We start from the raw sequence: 23,379 nt of genomic DNA, 5'->3' as shown, positions 1-23,379 counted from the left end.
CTTCCGCAACATTCGCTCTTTAGAGCAGAAAGTGCTTGCTGTTGCCTTCAAAGAAAAAAAGCAGACCACAATTACGGATTTTTTCAAACATTAAATTGAACTGGCGCCATGCCCTGCTGCTTCCTGGTCGCGGTGTCCTGTTTTTCTTCATTGCTTTCGTTAGTTCGAACTTCGTTTAATTCGAACTGAGATGGCGTCCCCTTGTGGTTCGAATTAACGAGCTTTTACTGTACTATCCTTACTTCGTGCAGCTGTCTACACATTTGCTATCACAATCAATGGTTCGCATTTCGGCCAAAACGGACTGCTCTGTAGTGGTAGCCACGGAAAAAAAAGATTACTCAAAATTTTACCCCACATAATAAACGCACCTCCCAACTTTACACATATTTTTCTGGAAAAGAAGGGCCCTCATTGTGCGAGTAAATATGTTATTTACACAGCACTGATTTAACACTTCGACTAATTCGGCATGACTTAGCATATTAAAATTTGTTTAACACATAAATGTATAGCCAATTCAAAAGTATGGTTGAGACCAAATATGCTGCAGACTGTCTCTGTGTAAAAAGAAACTCGTGAAAACATCAGTGAGGTGCTGTTTACTCACCGGCGGCTTTGGAAGCTTAGATTTGAGATACTCATACTTCCTTTTATAATCCCTTGAATACGGCACAGCCTGTTAAAGAAAAAGTAAACAAAAACTGCATTAAACCAATATTTCAAACATCGAGGCACCGCCCAATATGAGCTTTTGCAGATAGTTTAAGACTTGATATGCATTTGCTTGGCATAAAAAAGTTGGTTATCAGTACAGAAAATGAAGAGCAATGTTTTCTTTGATGATTCTCACACTCAAACAATGGCTTTGATAAGAGTGTGATTGATCAAATGAATTTAAGAGTATTTTAGCATGTCAAGGTTACGTTTGTACAAAAAAGATTATCAAAACTCACTAGGTCGTGTTTTTAGTTCCTTTAGAATGCGATGTAACCCTTATTTAAGGATAAACCAGTGACTCACGCTATGCAAACATTGTTCACATCTCCTGAAACCACGAAGAACTTCTGCAGAAATTTCAAATTTTTATTTCGTTTCTACTATATCTTTTATGTCTTATGAAAAGTTCATTTATGTTAAGACTAACAGACCTGTAATTTTCTCATCCAGTTTAAAATTCCTGTTTAGAGTCCCCTTAACAATAGTACATGCCTCATATTAAATGCTTCATAAACTGGCTATTTGAAGCAATGGCAAATGAAACAATATTTTTGCAAACTGCACAAACGCAATTTTGCACGCAAGAACATTCAATGGATCAGTATGGAAGGCCACACAAAAAAAGAAGAGAAGAGGAAGGTGCATTTCATCTCACCCACAGTTTTAAACAAATGGCTGAATTATCATCAAACAGCAGTTTCATGCAGTACTTACGGGACCAGCAACGTTGGGATTGTTGAAGCGAGGGTCTTCCCACTGTGTTATCCTTGCAGCTACACAAGCAAACAGAAGGAAGACTGTCAGTTTATTTGTCAAAATGAGGTGGTGAAGCTTCTATCAGTGTATAGAGTTACTGACACAGAGTTACTACAACAAGATCAAAATGACTCTTGGCGTGATGCACACAATTCCTGCATAATCTCCACATTACATTCCATGCACAAATCTAGGTATTCTAACTATGAAGGTGCGATGGCTAACATACAATAAGATTCAGAAGTTATAAATTGGTTTCACAATAACTTGATTAATGTAAATGGCTGTAAGACAAAGCTCGTATGTTTTCATAATCCTTTAAACAGATTTGTACCAATGTTTACATTTATTCTACACATGCCTAATTGAAATGATTGTGCCTGTATTTAACCTTTATTGCCCGTCAAGCACATGGTCATTTTTTTATGCTGGTACACTCTGGAACACTCATATGTAACATGTTTGCCTTGAAATTAGGAAAATGGCCTGTCTGTTGTACTCCATCAAGTCACTGCGTCTGCTACAAATACAAAGACTGATAGCACATTGACATACAGTGGGCTGCAGTTTTGTATCTCTTGCTAACGTTAAAATTTGTTATATGGCTTACACAAGAATCATGACCAGGGTGTATTTTCATACCTGAAGAAGCCTAACTTAATTCTGAACCACCCCTCGGGCTCGGCGAAAAAACATAGTCTCCGGATAGCATACACTGCTGTGAACATCTCGGCCAAGTTTTGCTGTAGTATGTGGCGCGTGAAGCTTGCAAGCAGAATGCAAAGTCACCTTTTTCTCAAACGCTCTCTTTTCAACAGAAGCTACTCCTCATTCCCTTCCGTACGCTTTATTTCGTAATAAAACGGATTACCATCAATGGCTGCTATTGGCCAATAGCTGACGTCAATCAAAAAAGGTATTTGGATCAGTGCGCTATTGGCCAATAGCTGACGTCAATCAAAAAAGGTATTTGGATCAGTGCGCTTATTCCTACTGCTACTGTGTATATTTATTCAGGAAGTTCAATAAACAGGCTGAAGTGAAAATTTGCTTTCGAATTTCTATAATAATAACATACTTTCGGATGAAGCCAACTATGATCTGCTCACGTACCCTCGGCCGCGGTCGCCCGCATGGGTATTAAACTTTAGCCACCCTGCTTATCGCTGTTGTAGCCGATGGGTCTCGCTAATTTCAACTAGTTTTGAATGCTCAACTAGCCTCGAACCCCGTGAAACTTAAGGTTAGACCACATGCATGCTTGCCAGCGCATGCTCACTCCTAGCCGCTCCTGGTTAGATGCCTTTGCAGACTAATAGATAGCGCTTCAAAAATGCACAAGTTTGATGTGGCTACTATCCGCCGTTCAAGCTGGTAAAGGACAAAGCTGGTCTGCACACATGTAGCATGGTCAGGCTGTAACATGCAAGTGCAAGTGCACCCTTAAGCCCTGTCATGCACAAAGCAGATGCTGCACATATGCACTACAGTTACATGTAGCTGCAGTCTTCTACGTAGCACAGATACCATGGCCACCACGATGAGCCACCAAGAGTCTACTGGCTAAGCACACTGTGCCTCACTGAGGACAACCTTGTTTGGCTTACATTTGACTACGGTTGGTGTGTCGTAAGCACCAAAATTGGAAGCAGTGGTGTCTGGTTAACATTCAAAAGCAAATTTGAACTGCATGCCACGGTGACATTTATAAGGTCTGGAGCACAGTAGGCGTGCCCCACTCAGCCTAGCCTTCGTAGTGCAAGGCATTGCAGAAGGAACGGGGGCACAGAGAGGAGGGTGTTTGACAATAACTCATTTCTGCTGAATGCATGGAAGTACTTTTTACGGCAAAGTATTTCCGAAATAGACTACTTTAATTTCAAATGCATTTCTTCTTTTTGATAAAAAGTGGTTCGGAGCCTCTTTAAGGAAATGACTATGTCGAAGTACACCTCCTAAGCAAAAGAGTTTTGCCTTGCTTGTTCCTCGTACACACAACCAGTGCGGGAAGTGTATTCACAAATTTTACATTTCACTCCTTTTTAATAACGTGCCTGAAGATGTTCGCCTTGAATGGCCGCAAAGCTGTGAAAAATGAACTTTTCTGACATTTATTGTACCGTTAAAACCATAAAAAGCCACATATAATATGGACTGAAATAAAACACAAGGAGAAATTTAAGTGTAGCGATAAATGAAAAAGTTTCATCCACGTATAATATCTGTGAGGCAAACTCAGCGAAAACATCTCTTTACATCAACTTCGAGCTTCAAATGTCGTTGTCTTCGGTTGCGCTGCCTTTGGACAGTTCCATGTCTGAGAACTCTTCCCCTGGATAGTCATCTTCTGTACCATAGAGCGCATTTGAAATATGTACCACACTTCATAAAAATGTGACACACAAGGTCCTCCAGAACGCCATGTCAGCATGTTATGGCGGCCAAACCCCCCGCCGTCTCTAGATGCCACCTCCTGTACGCTAGAAGACTATAGGTTTATTCTATTCAGAAAGAGGTGCACAGCACCACAAATGAAAAAGTGCAGAGAGTGCCAGTTACGGTGTGCCGTGCTGCGCCCACTCATTGCAAGGTTCAAGGGTGCACAGCACCATGGCGGCACCTTGCCTTGCGCCACATTCAATCGAGCACGGGGGTTCAGGGTGCACCGCTGCACCTCGGGGAACCAAAGGCATATGTGCAGAAGGTGCAGAGAAACTTGGCTGAATCAAATAGACCTTATGAGAATGATGGCAACTATGCAGCAATAATGAAACCAATGTTTCGGAAGCTAACAATGGGAAAAAATTCTTGTATTATGTGTGGGTTATTACAGTATTTAAACCTGTCATTATTCTACTTTCCTTGAGTATGTTCTGATGTCTCCAGCTGCCAGTTACTGCCCCTCAAGCCCTTGCTCAGCTTTGGCAGGATCCCTTGTGTATATTGATATTGTAATATAATAAACATTATTATTATTATTATTATTATTATTATTATTATTATTATTATTATTATTATTATTATTATTATATAGAGCCAGAACAAGTTGGGAAAAAAAGCAATAAGTAACATGTAGCTCATATAACGTTTATATATTTTTATATATTCAAGATATATTTTTTTCTTCTTTTACTTAACACAGCCTGATTAACACTAATCTCATTATGTGAACACCTCTAGTTTTTTCAAAAGTACTAGTATGAAGAGCAATGCAACACCTTGCAAAGCCTTTGCTAAAGAATCGTTTAATTTGATCCCGGCCGAAATTCCTGGCTAGCACCCGTGCCTTTCTATGGACCCAAACTTCATTATTTCCATCCTTAAATTGGTCTTTGTCAGATAATTCAGATTTGACTAGTCAGCAAACACATGCCTGACTTCTATGGTGACCCCAACAGTGACCCCATTAATGGCAGCGTCTGTATTGGCGAAGCTTAGGGAACAGTGAATGCTTTGAAGACTTCATCTCCCATTAAACATGCCTATTTTCGGCTTGCCTTAGGAAGGTTTTCAAGCAATCAACATAGATCACCTTGCTTCACAAACCTTGCTTCAATAGATCACCAGTCTGATTACGGCATTTACCAGATTCTAACAAGCACCTTTTCTTTTTTCAAAAACATTTGGCTGAAAATTTCCTGCAAGGTGCAGTCTGACAGGATACCAAAACCACCTTTGTGGCGTTCGTATGCTTTACTACCTAAAGTGTGAGAAACGTGGTGCAGTTTTGCACGCAACCCATCTAAACTATTCGCACCAACAGCCACACCTGAAAGACTCCCAACACCTTCCGACAGCATGCAGTGTCAGATCGCACACCGCATGCACGACCAACTCGCTAGATGTAGTCGCACTAGGTTGCATGACTGCCGCATTAGTCGGGCGGCCGCAACCAATGACTGCTCCACTAGCACATACATCATGGCCGTGTAGCAGACCCAGCAGGACGAGGCCTGCAAGTAAATTCCTCGCCACTCTGATCACCCCGGTGCTCTCTTTTCCTTCCTGGTCGAGACGTTTGTCTCTTTTGTCACTGATGGCAGCACAACTCAGCTACAATTTGTTTCCGACAGAAGAAAAAAAAACTAACACAAAATAATTAACAGCATAAAGTGACCTTAAATGTGTGCCTGTTATATATCGTTGCACAACACAGTAAATTGTTCACATGATTTCGACGTGCACATGCGGTCAGCACAGCCACCGCAACTATTCTTTATGTGAAGCAGCTCGCCAAGCTGGCAGTTTTCTTATCACTACCAAGATATTTGAGAGAACTAATTGTATTTTCACCTAAGAGCGACATAAGTGTGCAGACATTGATTGTGTTGACTATAGGTGCTTTATTATGAGCTGTGGATGGATTGCAAGGGGTGTCAGCCCTGTATCTGAAGGCCAGCAAGCCACACCTACCGTCTCACGGCAATCGCCCACTTTTGCTCGTTCGCTACTGCCAGCATCGATAAAATCAAATGTATTGTAATTTAAGTGTAACATAATTGTGCACCACGTTATGATGACTATTATTATTATTATTATTAGGCACTTTATTATGAGCTGCATGCAGTCATGTTGCAAGCACCACCCTAAACTAGGCCTAGCAAACTAGGCCTTCCAGAATAGCCATCGGCAGCTGTCAACGAAGCCAGCAATGTGGACAGCCTTGCAGAAGATTTACTGCTCTCATAGACGTGTTTCTATTGGAATCGCTTGTATAAAATGATAGAGCTGTGCAAAAGCATTTGTTTTCACTTTTTTGCGAAGTTACAAAGTATTCTGAGCGTCCATGCAAGGGCGACAATTCTGTGCGGAGCTTTGCACAGCGAAGCCCGCTCGTATCCTGTATTCCAAATCGTAGAATGCGGCAAGTCACACTCCAGCATGCCGTATGACGGATCACACGCAAAATCACACCATTTGTCTCCCGCTTAACATGGATGTATTGCGCCCTAGCTGACTTTCAAAAACCATGTGGCAAAGCAAACATGAGGAAACCAGCTGGCATTGTGCAACCCATATTAGTATCTTGCCCATTTTTCTTGCTCATAAATCAGGTGCGCATTGTATTTCTACTTGTTTGGGAGCTTTAGTGTCATTTCTATGTTAGTCTCCTGCTTTGGACACATAGAAAGCGGGCGCACATTTGATACGATAGCATGCTAGAATCAAGGAAAATACTGCCAAATGAATGAGCTGTGTGTTTTGACGCTGTTTTTCTGCGTTTTGTTGAATTTGGCCCACAGTATAATTCAATCTGTTTCACCACTCCCATCAGGATCGAACTAACAGAAGTTGACTGTATAGCTAAGTGTACAAACAGTGCCTGGTTTGAGGTTCTGAGCACATCAGAAGACAACAGCAAAGATGGACAGCACTTACTGTGATCAATGAAGAAAATTCGGCCATCTGTGTGAATACGCTCTTCCCAGCCATCCTGCATTTGAAAATGGCAGTGCGCTTACAACTTGCTTTTTTCTGGCTTAACAGTGCCAGATAAGACAATTACACCATTTGGGCTGGACTACTTAAGCAGGAATCTGTTACTGACATGACAAATCAATTAGTGAATTAACAAAATGTAATTAACACTCTAAACTAATTAGATTAGGGCATGTCTTGCATGTGCAGAATTGAAGTTGGGAGAATTAAGATCAGCTGAAATACAGAGTTTTCGAAATGATCACAAAATTGCATTGGCATTCCACATAGCAACTCCTAAAAATTGGCTTATACAAGTTTTGCAAGGCACAAAGGTTCATAGTAAAAATGTCTTTGTGCATTCTGTCGACAATGTTATTATAGGCACTCAACTATTATTAAGTTGGGGAACCTATGTGAATGCACGCATAATTGATAATAATTTGCACAGTATATCTGCGACTACAAATAAAAGGTTAATGTGTCAACTTCTCTTAAACAACATTTAGTGAATTAAAAGCGTACCATAGGGAGGCAAAGCTATATTTAGTGCTTGAAAGAATGGAAAAAGAAACAGATTCAGGCATTTCCAAAATGTAAGAACTGTAAACCAATAAGAAAACAGACTAAACAAGATTGCACAATTCGTTATTACATTGCTGCAAATATGCCACGTTTTCTTTGGATAATACACATTTTCTCCCCTAATGTTCCAGAGAAAAATCTTTCCTGTCGAAACTCGTGCATGCACCACAACCACTCACAGGGAGCGGTCCCAAGTCATCCATGGTGTTTTGCTGGCTTCCAGGAAGGCTGCCATGCCGGGGTAAGTCGCTTGGTTTTCCAGTCCTGGGATCCACCTAACATGTAAAAAGCAAGCAAAAAAAGAAGGAAAAAAAGACCTACTCAACATTGCAGGGTCTCAAACATGCCCATGGGACAAAGGAATGACAACACAGCAGTGCAGACAATCACAAGGGCATTTATTGTGCCCTTTATACACCAATCTAGCCAGTCAAATGATTACTCGTAGAACATGCCAATGGGCGCACGACAAATTGAGGAAGTCCGTCTCACCGCGACTGGATAGTGAGTGAATACGTTAAGTCTCATGCAGGACAACACCTAATTGTTCATGTATAGGGTCATGCAAACAGTGGCACATTCAAACAATTGTGCTCATCCATTCCAGTGTCCTGCTCCTAAGCCTTTCCCAGGATGGTCCTGCGAATGGCCAGCGGGCACACTAAATGTCCACGCAGCTGGCCGATCCCAAGCCGAAGAGAAACGGAGAGGAACCCTTTTGCGTCCAAGTAACGCCGGCGTTAGGCGACATTAGCAGCGGAACACTCGTGCGCTCTCTTGTACTAATGCGCAACCATATCGAGCACTGGCAGTGCCTAGCTATGCAGGAAGGCTGGATTACGGGAGATGTTAGAGCCATGTGGAGAAAACAACATCACAGGATGCGTAAAAGTTGAGCGTCCCCGTAATTACTTTGTTTAGTGCAAAACAATGGACACAAGAAAGTTGACAGGACATTATGGATTTGCACCAACTAGCCCGCCCCCACATTGTGTTGAACGTCCCCACCACATGCTACCACTATATTCCTAGTCCATTCTCCCTACTGCTTCTTGAAGTGAACTGTTTTCCTGGATTCAGCTCCCACATTTGTCTTTTGAACAAAATCAAGCAAACTATACCAGTGTTTTTCAATACACTTACCTTTGAATGAAGCCCTCCAAATGCACATTTACCGCCACTGGTGTGACTTACTTCGAGCATGTGTTAAATGTAACCAAGGAAGAACAGATGAGGGAGAAACCCTGAACGCAGTGTTTGTGTAAATCCCCTCTCACACAGGTAAATTTAGTGTCCCTTTGATTGAGTGCGCTTCACCATTAGTGTCATTCGCAGGCTGTCACACTTGCTGCAGAACACACTCAGCAGTGAGCGTGCTCGGCCAACTCACTTTGCTGCATTGAAGTGTGTAGTCTTGGTAGCAGTGCCTAAAAGATACATAAACTAATATTGAAAGCAGATTTGATTCATTAGTTATATTGAACTACATTTTTCGTGATTGGAAATGTTATAAGCTAATAAAGTGTGCTATGTATACTGTAGATGACGCTAATGTAATCCTCTCGATCTCGGGCAGTTCATGTGCAATGGCCGTGCAGTTGTTTATGCGTGCATATGCCTGTGCTGCCATCCTTATTGTGCAGTCGCCATCATTTGTTCCAAATGTATTGGATGGAATAGAGCATCAATGCCGCTTCCCGCCACTTAGGAAGGCGAGATGTTTGTCGTCGCGGTACAAATGCCGTATAGACATTCTAGAGGTGTAAACTTTCGTACAGCACGTGTAAAGGTGGAACACAGCCCTAGCTCAGCTGATGGATAAATCAAATGGAGCATGATAGTGTGTTCATTTAACTTCTTGGTCATTTACAGCCAAGCTGACTGAACCAAGCTGACATCTTTCACAGACGCACTCTTAAATATACAAAGCTGACTATATTGTCTTAGCGGATCAAAAGTGAGTGGAGTCTCAGAGCGGCCCATAAGCAACAAATGAGTGCTGCAATAATGCATTCCAAATGCTCGCTGTCTATTCTTGTACCATCTGCAACGAAATCTGTCATTTTTTCTCTGCTCACCTTGGATGCAATGCTCTCTTGTCCTGGCTCATGATGATCGAAAATGTTATTGCAATTGCAATGAATTCCTTCATTTGTAATAAAACTTATTCTAAATGGTGTTTTTAACAATGACACGCTGCTATATTGAAAACCATGCTTAAGGGGGGACTTGGCTTCCAAATCAACTTTGTTATGATTTTGATAAAAATTGGCAGAGGTAGTGGTAATGTTTCTGTGATGTTACCATAGAAATCTTCAGTTATATCTCAACAATTTCCTCATTTACAAGTTTTTTTTTTCCTTTTCGGCATGTCCCTAGCCTGAGCAACTTACAAAATGTGATAGAAGTCTCATTCAAAGCACTGTGCATTCCAAAATTAATGTTTAAGGGCGTTACATTTGAAAAAATGTTTGTTTATGCACGTGATTCTTTTTGTTCTCATGTTTTTTAAGGTGACTGTGCACCAGGCATCTATACTGTGAACTAGTTGAATCATTCATTCAGAAAGTCACACTAGAAAAGGAAGAATATCATAAGTGTCACACCCTGAACTGCACTTCAAATAACATCGCAAGAAGACGGAATTTAAATATAGACCTAGCAGCTACCAGCGGGGCAAGTTGAACAGGAGGCAAGAAGTACAGTTTTGAGATAATGGCTTTCAAAGTTGTACCCTAGATTTTCAGTTATCAAAAGGCACCAGGGCTGTAGTCATTGATGTGTCATCAAATGTGGGGCTTCTGGAGTGTTTTGCCTTAAGTTTAAAGGGCTTTGCTTGCCTTTCTTGCCCTCCCCCCCCCCCCCCCAAACACCTTTCTCCACTGCTCTGTGAAGAGCATGTTGGCCAGGTTGCAGACCAAATGTTGCACAATACCACACTAAAGCTCAGTGGGTCCCAGGATTGTATTTGCATACTGCATTGGCGACAGCTGTCTCTAGTGGAGCAGGGAGGTTTACCCCTTAGCGTCACTCACATGTCTCTGTCGCATTCAATGGTGCATTTTTTGTCTTTTGTGGCAATGACCAGATGGCTAAACGAAGCCTTTCAGCAGCATATTGAATTTTGTTTCCTAGGCAATGGCTGAGGAGCTAGGTGCACATTAGAGAGGCACTGGCACACAGGTAGCAATGCAGCTGAAACATTCATGCCTTGCAAGCCAGCATTTAATTTGGGGTTTACCGCGTTTCTGCAGCCTAATGTTTACACCAGCTACCATATTCTGAGAACATTGTATTGTACAAATTTTTCCTCCTTCAAACTTTGTAAGGGCCTAGAGAGCTTAGAGAATGCAGTGGAAGGTTTGTTGAACATTGTGAATGTAGCTAAATGTGACAATCTTGATCACACTTACTGCCCCCACTAACATGCACTTTTCATTTTTCTTGGCACTTTCACATCAGACACACACGTTGGGTGTAAACGAATTGAAATAAGCCAAAATAGCAAGAAAGACTTGACCAGCACTGTAGCTCAAAAAACTGTGACCAAGAAAAAAAAATAGAAGCCTGACTAATGCGCGATGAGCTTGGTCGCGGAGCCTGAGGTGCCAATTTGCAAAATGCTTAACCATGGGTTCGAGGAGTCCCGCAGGATGGGCTCGATCGCCGAGTCCAAGAGGCCAACATGCGAAATGCTTAGCAGCAGATACGAGGAGTCACATAGGATATGCTCCATCACCGAATGTGAGGGGTCACTGTGCGAAATGCTTAGCCACAAATACAAGAAGTCCGCACACAATGTGCTCGATCGCCAAATCCGAGCGGCTGATGTGCGACATGCCTAGTTGATGATACGAGGAGTCCATGCATGATGTGCTCGATTGCCAAGTCCGAGGGTCCATGGGCATCCTGAATTGTTTGGCTGTCCCTCTGGAATTTCACGACATTTTTTTATGCACTAGCAAAAAGCTACACAACTTGATTAGCACACTCACATCCCGCATATCCATATGAAATGCCCTTCGGGGTCGCGAGCCAACTTTGCACGTTACACACTATGACATACCTTGCCAGTCATGTCACAGCAGTGAAAGAAAGAGTGCCTGTGGTAGCTTTGGAACAATTCTGAGAAAAAAGTTTGACGTTTTCTTTTAAAGCAAAGCTTTCTTTACCTCTTCCTTCGACTTTTCTGCTGCTGTTTCCTTGCGTGCCGCATCAGGGGGTGGTTCAGAGCATGTATATGCATGGTAGGAGCATGGCAGAAAGGATAGGCGAAATGAGAAACTCATTTGGACCTTTCCATTGTGCGGTGGCATGTGCAAAATACCATCTGGAGCTCCATGGGTGTTGGCACATTATCCTCTTGACAGCTGTAATTATCACGACCCACCCTTAAATGCAGTGCAGAAACTGGAGCGCTTACCTTTTTACTAGCTGCAAGTCCAGAGGGGACATAGATAGGACTGTAGAGAGGAAGGGGGAGAGGAGGCAGAGAATGGGTAGAACTGACGCAGTTGCGAAACGAGTGAATAACAGCCTTGTCACTCTTGCAGTTCTCATTCAGGGGGAGAGGGCAGGAGAGGGAAAAGATGACGTGAGAAGGCAAGGAAACAGCCTCGTCAAGATCACAGTGGTCAAGATGTCGAGAGCTCGCGAGGTGCAAAGAGCAGATGATTCCCGACGAGCAGAGAGAGTGCTAGACCAATGACGAACCGTGTTGCTGTGACGTGGCAGGCGCGGTCAATGGGAGACTCCAGAATATTAGCTTTTTGTGCACTTGTTTTTGTATGGATGAGATATCTGAAGCAGTATACTTGAATATGGAGAAATGTGCTTTCCGACAAGACCAGGATGGCGGTGCGCAGTTGCGCCATTCCAGAGGTCTTGTGGCTTGAAAAATGCTCTTATTTCGTGATTACCGCATTCTAAATCTGGTACAGTGCAACATAGAAAGGAAGACACAAGCCGAGCCGGCCAGTTGAAAGAACAGCGCTCTGGCTGCCTCCGCTTGTTTCTTCCTTTCTATGTTGTGCTGCACCAGTTTTAGAATGTGATACCAACTCGCCCAATCCTCAACCCTAGTGATTACTACAAAATTTTTTGCCCCCTTGGCTGCTGCAACAAATTCTTTAGAGCACTTCTATGTGGTTTTCGATGATAACACTTCGGAATCAGGTAGGAAAATAGTTATAGAAAATGAAAATGTGAATTAAAAAAAAAATTCTTTTGCCATTTCTTGCTATGTAAAAGCCATGTCCCCCTTTTGTTTTACTGCATGTAAAACTGTATTCAATGCAGTAAAACTCATTGAATATCAGTGTCCTTCCTGTCCTGTTGCCTTTTTTTTGTTCTTCTACGTACTTCCTTTTTCTTTAAAGCACTGAAGAAGGTTTCAGGTTTCGCTATGCTCATCTGTCTAAACTCACCCAGGTGGTGGTCTTGGTGTTGTGGTCAATGAAGAACAAGCGCCCATTGGGAGCCACTTGCAGGGACCAGCCAGCTGGCAAACCCTCGGGACTCGGCTGAGGCGCTGACGTAAGCTGGGGCCGCACGCTGGCCTCCATGGGCTGCAGGCAGACGTTGCATAACAGATGTCATACTTCACCTTTCACAGGAGACTGATGTCTGGACTTAGTAGTTATGAAACCAAGAGCTGTCCATCGATTCACAGTTCACAAAGTTTGAGAAGCAACTTTAAAGGGACACTAAAGGCGAATACTAAGTCGACGTGGACTGTTTAAATACCATTCTAGAAACCTCGCAACTTTTGTTTCATGACAAGAAAGGACTTAGTTTATGAGAAATTAGAAAATTGCATCTGAAGAGTCCGAATACCATTTTACGAAATTCAAATCTTCCACCATCCAACTGAGGAAGTGGCAACGTTGCATGCACCATCACCATCCTTTGCTGCCGTCTGTGAGTAAAATGATGCCCGACAGACGGCAGTACAGAGCCAAAACAGAGTGGTGGATTCGCCGCTGCAGTTGCTTTTTGGTCAAGTGGTGTAGACCGTTCAGGCATCCCACGACATCATGTGGAAGTTGAATTCTCTGCTACTTGCAGTTTGTGCGAGTTTCGTGAGCCAGCAAAACCAGTGCAGCACCATGCGATAATGAAACTACTGAAACGCGAAAGCGTGGGTGGCGCGGCGTCGAGTGAAAATGACGTCAAGGGTAATTTCAATGAGTTCCTTTTTTCTAAAAATGAAATAGAATTGGACAAGTAGCATTTTCTTTCGTCTTGTAGTACAATACAAGAATGTTTTTCGTGACGTATGGTTCAGTACCGGTGACAGAATTTAACTGAGGAGTGCTTTCGTCATCGAAAGAGTACTTGAATGTCCCGAGGGAGTCTCTAATCATGTCCTGCATTTACCTCAATTTCCTGATTATTAAGGCTCTGTTCGAGATAATATTGACGCCTCAGAGATTCTCAAGCATTAATTTATCACTATAGCTTGACTTAATATTTGCCTTTAGTGTCCCTTTAAAGCTTCAAAGGTACACTAAAGATAAACATTAGGTCTAGCTAAAGTGGGAGCTAACTAGCATTGCAAACAGTCAAAAGTATCACTTAAGCCGAGAGCAGTTAATTTATTTTTCAAGATGAAGTAAATGTCTCCCTTTAATGTTCCTTAAGGCACTTATCTACATCACAAGTCCACAGCACAAGAAACTGACATGCAAAAGAACGAGGGCCCTCGTCAACAGCGTGCTTTGCCATTTTTTCTGCCATTTGTTTAATTCGATCGTCAGTCCCGTCAGGGTCGCATTAACGAAAAGCGGCTGTACCTTCATACAGCACATGGGTAAAATGTTCGTAATTTTACACAAGAAGTGGTGCTAGAATACTAAATGCCAACATAAAACAACACAGGTAACATACCAAGGTAAACCGGCGCTGTGAGTTTGCGCCAGGAGGCAGAGTTCCATTCTGCTGTGCGATAGTCTCCACAACGCTGCCCCTCTGCACAGGTGGTGGCGCCGCCTGCCGCAAAACATCCAAAGTGACAGCATCAGCCAACCATGCTTTCTTTGAAACTTGTCTGGAACACTGTGTGGTGTTGTGTGTGTACGATCTAATCTAATTGCATTACATTGTCTGGGCTGCTTTGGAGCACTGCTTTTTGGCATAATGTAGGGCTGCACCCACATTTGTAGCTGATGTTCTTCCTTTGTTCATTTTGTCACTATTCCAAGCTTTTTGTATCACTCCAATAACCGTTCTCATTCTTTGTGTAACCTTTATTAGACTATCACATTTTTATTCTTGCTCAGTCTTTTACTATTACGGGTGAGATTTGACATGCTCATTTCCACCAATATGTTTATTCCATAAAGATTCATAGTAGTAAAATCAACGACCGATCTTTCAAATGCCAGATTTTTCAGGCAACCCCAATAATTCGGATGCCTTCGCGACACCGCCAAGCCCCCCATAGAGCCAATGTATACGATAGTCTGAAATTTCAGACACCTAAAACCTTGCTGTCTCATTTGCCAGAATTTTTTTCCATGAACGCAGGTCCGAAACGATATTAATCGAAGCCATTACCATCGCCACTTTGATTATCTCGCAGCTGTAGCCACCATCGTGGCAAAGCTAGGCCTAGCCACTTCGATGTTCGCTACCAGGCTTCCTGCTGTTCAGTGTCGTATTTTCATTGAAAGAATTTGCCGCTGTCAGTAATAGTGCCAACTCCACCTTTGTCATCCTCACTGATGGCTTCAAAGTGCGAAAAACATGCAAAAATTAAATGTTGCATAGACGGTTGCCAAAAGTCAGCTTCGCCGCAACACCGTGAAGCTGACTGCGCAATGAAGCATACGCAGTGTACTGCTGTGAAGCATACCAATAGTGGGAAGAGGCAACAGTCACGGGACATAGTATGTACTCCTTAATTACACACGTGTGCACCTGCCGTCTCCTGCCAAGAGTACAAACACTGATACACCTAATAAATGTAGTGGCAGGCCTTCAGAGTTATTTCGGACTTGCCTAATGCGATTTTAAGTTCTCCGAAAAATAGGACATTGACTGTACTATCAAGAATAATAGAGGATAACATGGCATTAGTGTTATGTATTTCATGCACTATGTTTTTCCTAGGAAAGCAAACTTAGATAAAATGTTTTATGAGGCACAGTTAGTGACACACTGTGCAATAAGTTATGAGCCACAGCAATATCAGCTCTCAGAGAATAGAGTGCGAGTGCCAAGGGTGGACTTAACTGCTTTCACAGGTACAGTAGTCATCGTCACCACCTTTCACTTATGCCTTCATGTTCGGTCAGTAGCACGTTTTTCAAATAAAGCATTTGGTCAATGTGAGGACACTGGACTCTGTTGCATGTTTATTTCCCCTCGTGGCTCTCACATCTCTTGGAATTTGACTTCCCTCCTGGAATGCTGGGCTCTCTTGCACCACCTGATGTTGTTTTCCCCTCATGGTTCTCACATCTCTGAATTTGACTTCCCCTGGTGGTACGTGCTTAGCACTGGCGGTTGGGTAACTGTACAAGATGGTGCATGATTTGCTGCTAACATGCTTTGACGGTGGAGATACCAGGGCCCACAAGAAAATAGCCTCCTTAGCTTTAGCTGTGGAGGTCGCCAACTGTTTCTCAAAAGTGCTAATAACCATAATTACAGAATTAATATTAATAATTAATAATTAATAACCAGAATTACAGAGAGAGCAGAAGGTGGACACATTTCACTTCTGGAGCAGTTGCTTTCAAGGGGAAAAAGAAGGGGTGGAAAACCAACCTGCGGCTCTTCTGTGTGATTAGGGGTAGCAGAGTGATCGGCTGTCTCATCAACGCTGATGTGGACCCTCCGCTGGAACTCCTGCGCCAGGTCTAGGTTCCGCTGGTGAGCAGCTGCGCCTTCTTCTATACCATCACTCCTGTGCATGCAATGCGTACACCAGCCAATAAATATGGTGCAAACCAATGTTTCTGAACAACTGTGAGGTATAGCAGCTGCAGTAATGCTTCACAAAGGCTAAAAGCAAACAGGACAGAATAGGTAGCAGTGTAATTTTTCTTTAACCGCTGCTTTACAAAACAAAAAGAAAGGGAGAGTGTGAAAAATGGGTGAAAAGAACTCAGAAACAAGATGAATCTGAATACATTAGTACTGTGTTTGATTGCTCGTTTAAGGAACTCTCGCTGTTTATGCAGTGAAGCTAAGTGTAGTATAAATGTCACTGATAGTAGTTAGTAAACGGAAGAGAAGTAATGATGCCTTGATGTCTTTACTTACATTTTGTGAAAAACATAAGTGACTTGCTAGTTTTGCTGCTGCCATTAATGCACAATAATTCGTTTTTGTCAGGTTCGGATTCACATGCACATCAGTTCATATTGTGTTAGCTGCTATACATCATTGTTCAAATCATCTGCGAGATGCCACTCATGCTATACCCGAAAATAGCAGTAATGGCTAATAATGGCTCTTCCTAAAGGCATCATAATGCATAGCGGTAAATGTAAGGGAGAGAGAGGGAAGTAAACCAGAGAAATCATAATGCAGCTGCAAACTATTGTAACTTTATTAACTACGCTGGCTTGTTTCACAGGTACAACACAGACAACTTCACGACTGTCAATCTTTTGAACATAAACATTTGTAAAAGCTCCAAGCACACAAAACACATACGGCGGAGGTGAGCAGTATGCATATTACCTTTTTTTTCTTTTTGTCCTGAGCACATGCCTTCTATGGAATAAATATGAATTGAATTGAATTTTAGGGCTTTACCATGCCGAAACTACAATTTTATTATGAGGCACGCTGTAGTGGGGGGCTCCAGGTTAATTCTGACCACCAGGGGATCTTCAACATATTCCCAATACACAGGAGATGGGCGTTTTTGCATTTCAGCCCCATCTAAATGCGGCCATGGCGGCTGGGATTTGATCCTGCTTAGCAGCGCAACACGTTAGCTGCTAAGCCATTGCAAGCAGGTGGAATAAATATGAACTTTATTAACAATCATTTAGCTTTAGATGCAGCATACGTGTAACGGCAAACTAGGAATCACAGAGACTGACAAACAACACATTGTTGTTTTAGTTCAGCAACTCTTTCAGCAATATTCCTGTAGAAGATTTTGCCTGCTTCAGGAACTTGTCGATATAAACTCGCTTGGAGCTAGTACCCTTCTGGTGTCCTTTCACCATCAAAAAACTTCCAATGGAGGGTTTGAAGATATGGGTGGAACTTTTTTGCAAACAGAGTTTGTTTATCGCATAACATAATGCAACACACCTTAAATCTTAAAGCGAGCCCAAATTCATAAACTCCATAAATAATTCAGGCATTCGCACACATGATTGGAAATGCACCAACAAACATTTATGTCACTTGCAGGTCCACCTATTAAGTTGACTGGCAAGCAACTTTAGTAACTTGTAAATTATTATATTAAAAATTCTTGCTCCCACCCCTTCTCAACCAGTGGATGTAATCCATCAGAAAAAAAAAAAGAGAGGGCAGATGGAGGAGGCAATGTCTCAGTGAACTATTTGAATAAAGCTATTCTGAGCATGCAAAATTACCTATAGTGACCAATAACTGAATCTGCATTTTGTATATCCATAAGAATTACATACTTCTGGAAGAAAGCACATATCGCCTGCTCATGCTCAGCCGCAGGCATCCATGTAAGAATTCAACTTTGGCCACATTGCTTATCAGTGTTGTAGTTCTTGGGTCTCGCATTTCTCTATTAGTGTTCAACACTCAAATAGCCTCGAACCACGGGAAGCTTAAGGTCAGACCACACGCATATTTGCCGGTGCATGCTCGCTTCTGGCTAGACGTCTTGGCAGACACCGCTTTGTATTGAGCTATTGACAGTGCTTCAAAATGCACAATTCAGATGTAGCTCCGTCAGTCAAGCTGGAGCAGGACAGAGCCGATGCACACCACTTAGCACGGCCAGACTGGAGCACATGAGCACAAATGCACACTCCAGCCCTGCCATGCACATACCAAACGTTACATATGTGCGGCAACCATGGGGTGCTGCGATAAGCACCCACTCGCTGAGCTCACTGTGGCTCACAGAGTCGGAGGCTATAACTGCGTTTAGCATTTGGCACGTCATAGGTGCCACAATTTGAAATAGTGGCGCTTATATGAAGCTCGAAAATCAAACATTAACTGCGCACCAAGGTAATCTTCACTAGGCAGCATTTTGTGGGCACGCCGCACACCGCCATCACAGTGCAAGACATTGAAGAAGGAGCAAGAGCACCACGAAGGGGATCAAAAGTGATCTTTGATCCCCTTGATCTTTGATCCACCAGTGTTTCAGGGCCTCTTCAAGAAAAAGCATGGCCACTGAGTACCCACCCCTGAATAGGACGCTCCCACTGCGTGGTGCGTGCCACATGGTTGACGTAATATATGCGTCCACAGGCATCTTCCCGCTCCTCCCAGCCAGGTGGCAGAGGTGATGGAGGTGCTTCACTGCCTGCAAACTCTGGACTGCTGCTGGTTCCGGCCCCCTGAGATGACGGCGGCCCACCATCTTCCGCATCCACCACCTCCCATCCCTGAGAGATAGATGCATTAAGGGTGTACACTGGCATAAAAATGTTCCGTACTACGGTTTTATTTTTTTGTCTTGGTATAAATGAAACACAACAGACTCCCTTAGGGTTAACTGTCCCCAGAAAGGACATTTAATAAAATTTTGTCTTAGGGCTAATATTTGGGGTTTTACGTGCCAAAACCACTTTCTGATTATGAGGCACGCCGTAGTGGAGGACTCCGGAAATTTTGACCACCTGGGGTTCTTTAACGTGCGCCTAAATCTAAGCACACGGGTGTTTTCGCATTTCGCCCCCATCGAAATGCGGCCGCCGTGGCCGGGATTCGATCCCGCGACCTCGTGCTCAGCAGCCCAACACCATAGCCACTGAGCAACCACGGCGGGTTTTGTCTTAGGGCTAACTTTAAAAGATCTTGAATATGTTTTGCTCTTGCAAGAACGGTGGCAGATTGCGCTTGTTTCCTGTTTTGTTTCGCTCTACAGCAATGTACTTACAAGAAGTTCAGTTTGTAATGCACTGTAGGTATGGCAAACAAAAACAGAGGCCCCTGAACTGTTTGACATATCAGAGGCTTTGTCTTACACAGCGTTTGTCATAAAAAAAGTCCACCCTATATCATACAATGATATGGCGACAAATACTGCAAGAATAAAATTGATTGAATGTTTACAGTTCCTAGAGAAGAAACATATGATGTCATAAAGAGGCAGTTTTCTTTTGTTACACTGTTTTATCTAGACCTTACATTCCTCGTTGCAGTGCCTTGGATTTCTATAATAATGCTCCATGACTACAGCACACCTCATAACTTCTACAATATGGCACAGATTTAGCAACCTAGAGCATAGCTTGTTAAACACACCTCATCTGTAGAACTCTGGTTTGCGTTCTCAGCTGCTTGCAGCTCCCCATCAGGCAGGTAGGCATGGTAGACCTGCAGGTGGCCTTTGACCCGGGACTTGGCGCTGCTGAATAAAAGGCAGCCTATCTCACAGGATTGCAGCAGCAGGTGTTAAATGTGCACTCCATCTTGCAAAGAATGCTGGGACTGATTGCTTATAGTGCAGACAACACATGGATGTGAAGAACATACAGACAACACATGTGCTTTCTTTGAACATTTTGACCATGTTGTCTGTTCTTTGCAGGTCATCTGCACTGCAGGAAAGCAGTTACATATTACCTGAAGTCTTAAATACAGTTGCACCACAATATAGTGAAGATGGTAAAATCAACAATTTCCTTCATTGTATCATAAATATTATTATATTTAAATTCAATCTTTTATGCAAATAAGTAGTGTTGCCGATGGATTTTTCTTACCTGAAAAGGTCCACAATATTTTCAAAATTATCCGGCTATCAGAAAAAGTAAATATGAGTAATAACAAAATTCACTTTGTTGAATCTAAGAGTCCTTGACGAAAGACACGGTTTAGTGCCCTTTTGACGATATCTGCACATCAGCAGTATGAAGTGAAGCCAGTCACTCTTTTGTGTCTACTCTGCCCCAGCAGCTGATAGTGTCACCCGCAGTGGGACAACATTAGCACGAAAAGCGCCAGCAGTAGGGAGCGAATGCTTTGTCTGCCTCTTGCTTCAGTGCATCTCCAAAACTCAAGCTTATGCAACCTCAAGTAGTAAACATACGGGGAGACAGCGCATATTGCCACAATGAGCCATGCTCCGAACAACTGGGATTCACTAAGACATTAGCAAGGATATGACAGAAGTATTACTGGCCCCGGCTTTTTTCTTCTGTGCAATGTTACGTGAAGACTTGCCACGATTGTCAGCACTGCAAGAAAGCACCCATTAAACCGGCTGGCTTTCTCCACCCTGTGGACCCTCCTCAAGCTTTCGTTCCAACAAATAGGAATGGATCTACTTGGCCCATTCACAGTGACCTCCTTGTGCAACAGATGGATAGTTGTCGTTACCAACTACTTAACCCGGTACGCTGAAACCGAAGCTATTCCGCAAGGAAACTCTTTTGAAGTTGCCAAGTTCTTTGTCTGCCACATCACCCTACGACATGGTGCGCCCTTTTGTTATCACTGATTGTGGTGCAGCATTCACAGCCGAACTTATGCAGGACATTCTCCAGCTGACACACAGCTCTCACAACAAGAGCACTGTGTGTCAAGCAAATTGGTTAATGGAACATGTCAACAGAATGCTGACTGATATGCTTTCCATGTAAAGTGATGTACAGCATAAGATGTGGGACAACATTTTGCCATATGTGACATTCACCTATAACACTGCTGTACAGGAGACCACAGAGGTTACACCGTTTGAACTTGTATACGGGCGCCACGTCACGTCAACACTTGATGCCATGCTACCTGTGGCTGATAATAGCCCAGCCAACAAACACGTAGAAGGGTTCATATAAAGAGCCGGAGAAGCACGCCAGCTTGCTCGCCATCGTATCCAGAGCCAACAGCGTATGGACACCCTTCAATATAACTAGGGTCCCCAACGCAACACCCATTACAATCCCAGAGACTGAGTGTGGGTCTGGTCACCCATCCGTCACTGGGGGCTCTCGGAAAAGTTGTGCCAGTATTTTAGTCCCTACAAGGTTACACGCTGCCTCAGTAACGTAACTCGGAAGTTGTCCCCTATAGTTCTGACCCTGTTTGCTCCATCCTCGTCCTCGCACTGAAGTTACGCATGTAGTGCACATAGGGCACATGAAGCCACGTTATGCGAGTATGCGAGTGTCCAAATTGCACCTCCGGAGCTCCCTTTCTTGCCGTCAACTCTGCCGAAAGAACTTTTTGACGCAACCAAAACAGTCCTTTTCACATGGGGGGCAGTTGAAAGAATGATGTGGGGCTTCCGCACTGCAGGAAGGTGCACGCAATGGTCGACACCATGAAAGACAAAGCGTGTTGGCTACACATTCTTCTTCTGGCCCGCTATTAAAGAGATAGCATCTATTTTGCCAGCCTCATTCTTTCAACATGATGCCCCATCATCTCAGTATGCCCACTCTTTGCACACACTGCAGATTACCTCTATAACAGGGCATGAGGGCTACGTATTGTATTGACAGCCATGTGCAGTCATGACCGCGCGAGAAAAGAAAAGGCATGCCAAACTGCCTGTCCCCTTCACGTTCACTTGATCGCATTACCATGAGCTTGCTCCACTTCCCCCCTTTTCCTTTGCTCGCGTGGAAAGACAGCGCTCATCAAATCATCATCCCTTTCAGCTCACTCTCATATACTTTCACTCGCACCCAAAGCATACAGCTTGCAGGGTGCAATAGGATCTTATCGCACTTGAACTTTATAGGGAATATGACACTGCTCCCCTTTCGGGGTCACCTTTGGTCTGGCAGCATGCAATCTGAGAGGTGCACATGTGCATTCACAAGCAACCACTTGCAATTCAACCCTTTGGCCATTGTCTCGGTATTCCTTCGTGGCAGGAGTGAAACTTGGTTATACTGAAATCATGTATAATCACACTTCGTTATACTGAAGTTCTAAATGCATGGTGTTCTATAGACAAGATGTTATAAGAAGGTAAAAACTTCGTTATATTGAAGTTTGTTACATAGAGTAACTGTATAATGTTGGGCATTGAAAGCATGCCTGTTAAGATAATTCCAGTTTTTCCGTCAAAGCAAAAGACAATTTTCACTGGGCAAATGTGAACTGCAACTGCATCAACATTCTGGTGAAATACTTGCCACATAGCTCACTTTTGTTTTGCCCACTTGAACATAATTTGTCCAATGGTATGCACTGTGCCCCAGTGGCTCCTGTAATGGTGTTCTGCACCAGCAATTACCTTGTCACTAAGCTAATGGAGATCCAAGTAAAAGTTGCGTACACAATCTCAAAGTGCTACCCACGCCTGAAGTACTTGCGTATAGCAGTCTACAAATAGTTCACACACATCAACTTCCTCTGGAAAGGAAGAATTGCTCAAATGAAGCAGCTTATGGTTCATTACAAACAGCCTTAACACAAGCCAAAGAAGAGATGAAGTTGAAACAAGGGCTATTGTCGGCTATGCTCTTCTTTCATGCTATGCTGCTACAGTCCTTTTCACGTACAGCCTAAATGTCACCGAGAAAGATTACTCTCTCAAAGATTTCTGACTACCTTCGTTCTGTGCATGTTTGCACATAGCTGCCACCATTTACTATTTTATCATAACGCACTCAATTTCCAGAGCCTCTTTATTACCGTCGTATAAACACTAATAACTTTACTATTTTTAATCTGTGTCCAGCCCAGGGAAAAACAGTGTTCATAAAAGACAAATACAGTCACCAATTGAATTTCAGAGCCCGATTTTTTTTGCACCTG

General features: G+C 43.0%; 1 protein-coding gene across 5 annotated transcripts in view; it reads right to left on the bottom strand.

Annotated features, from left to right (window-relative positions):
- The window catches only part of Nedd4 (E3 ubiquitin-protein ligase Nedd4), a 46,803-nt gene that overhangs the window by 11,937 nt on the left and 11,487 nt on the right, over window positions 1-23,379 (bottom strand). For 3 of the 5 annotated variants that reach the window (XM_075680486.1, XM_075680489.1, XM_075680488.1), the window contains exons 7-15: window positions 19,912-20,017; window positions 18,847-19,049; window positions 16,252-16,390; window positions 14,368-14,469; window positions 12,906-13,046; window positions 7,659-7,754; window positions 6,856-6,910; window positions 1,435-1,493; window positions 611-679 (exon numbers count right to left, since the gene is read on the bottom strand). In XM_075680486.1, the coding sequence (XP_075536601.1) occupies window positions 611-679; window positions 1,435-1,493; window positions 6,856-6,910; window positions 7,659-7,754; window positions 12,906-13,046; window positions 14,368-14,469; window positions 16,252-16,390; window positions 18,847-19,049; window positions 19,912-20,017 (970 nt within the window). The remainder of the gene's footprint in view (window positions 1-610; window positions 680-1,434; window positions 1,494-6,855; window positions 6,911-7,658; window positions 7,755-12,905; window positions 13,047-14,367; window positions 14,470-16,251; window positions 16,391-18,846; window positions 19,050-19,911; window positions 20,018-23,379) is intronic. The other 2 variants (XM_075680487.1, XM_075680490.1) reach the window with 1 other exon arrangement.

Source organism: Dermacentor variabilis, chromosome 2 (genome assembly GCF_050947875.1).
Source record: "Dermacentor variabilis isolate Ectoservices chromosome 2, ASM5094787v1, whole genome shotgun sequence".
NCBI lineage: Eukaryota > Metazoa > Arthropoda > Arachnida > Ixodida > Ixodidae > Dermacentor > Dermacentor variabilis.
The sequence above is the reverse complement of the archived record's forward strand: the minus strand, read 5'-3'. Positions and strand labels throughout refer to the sequence as shown.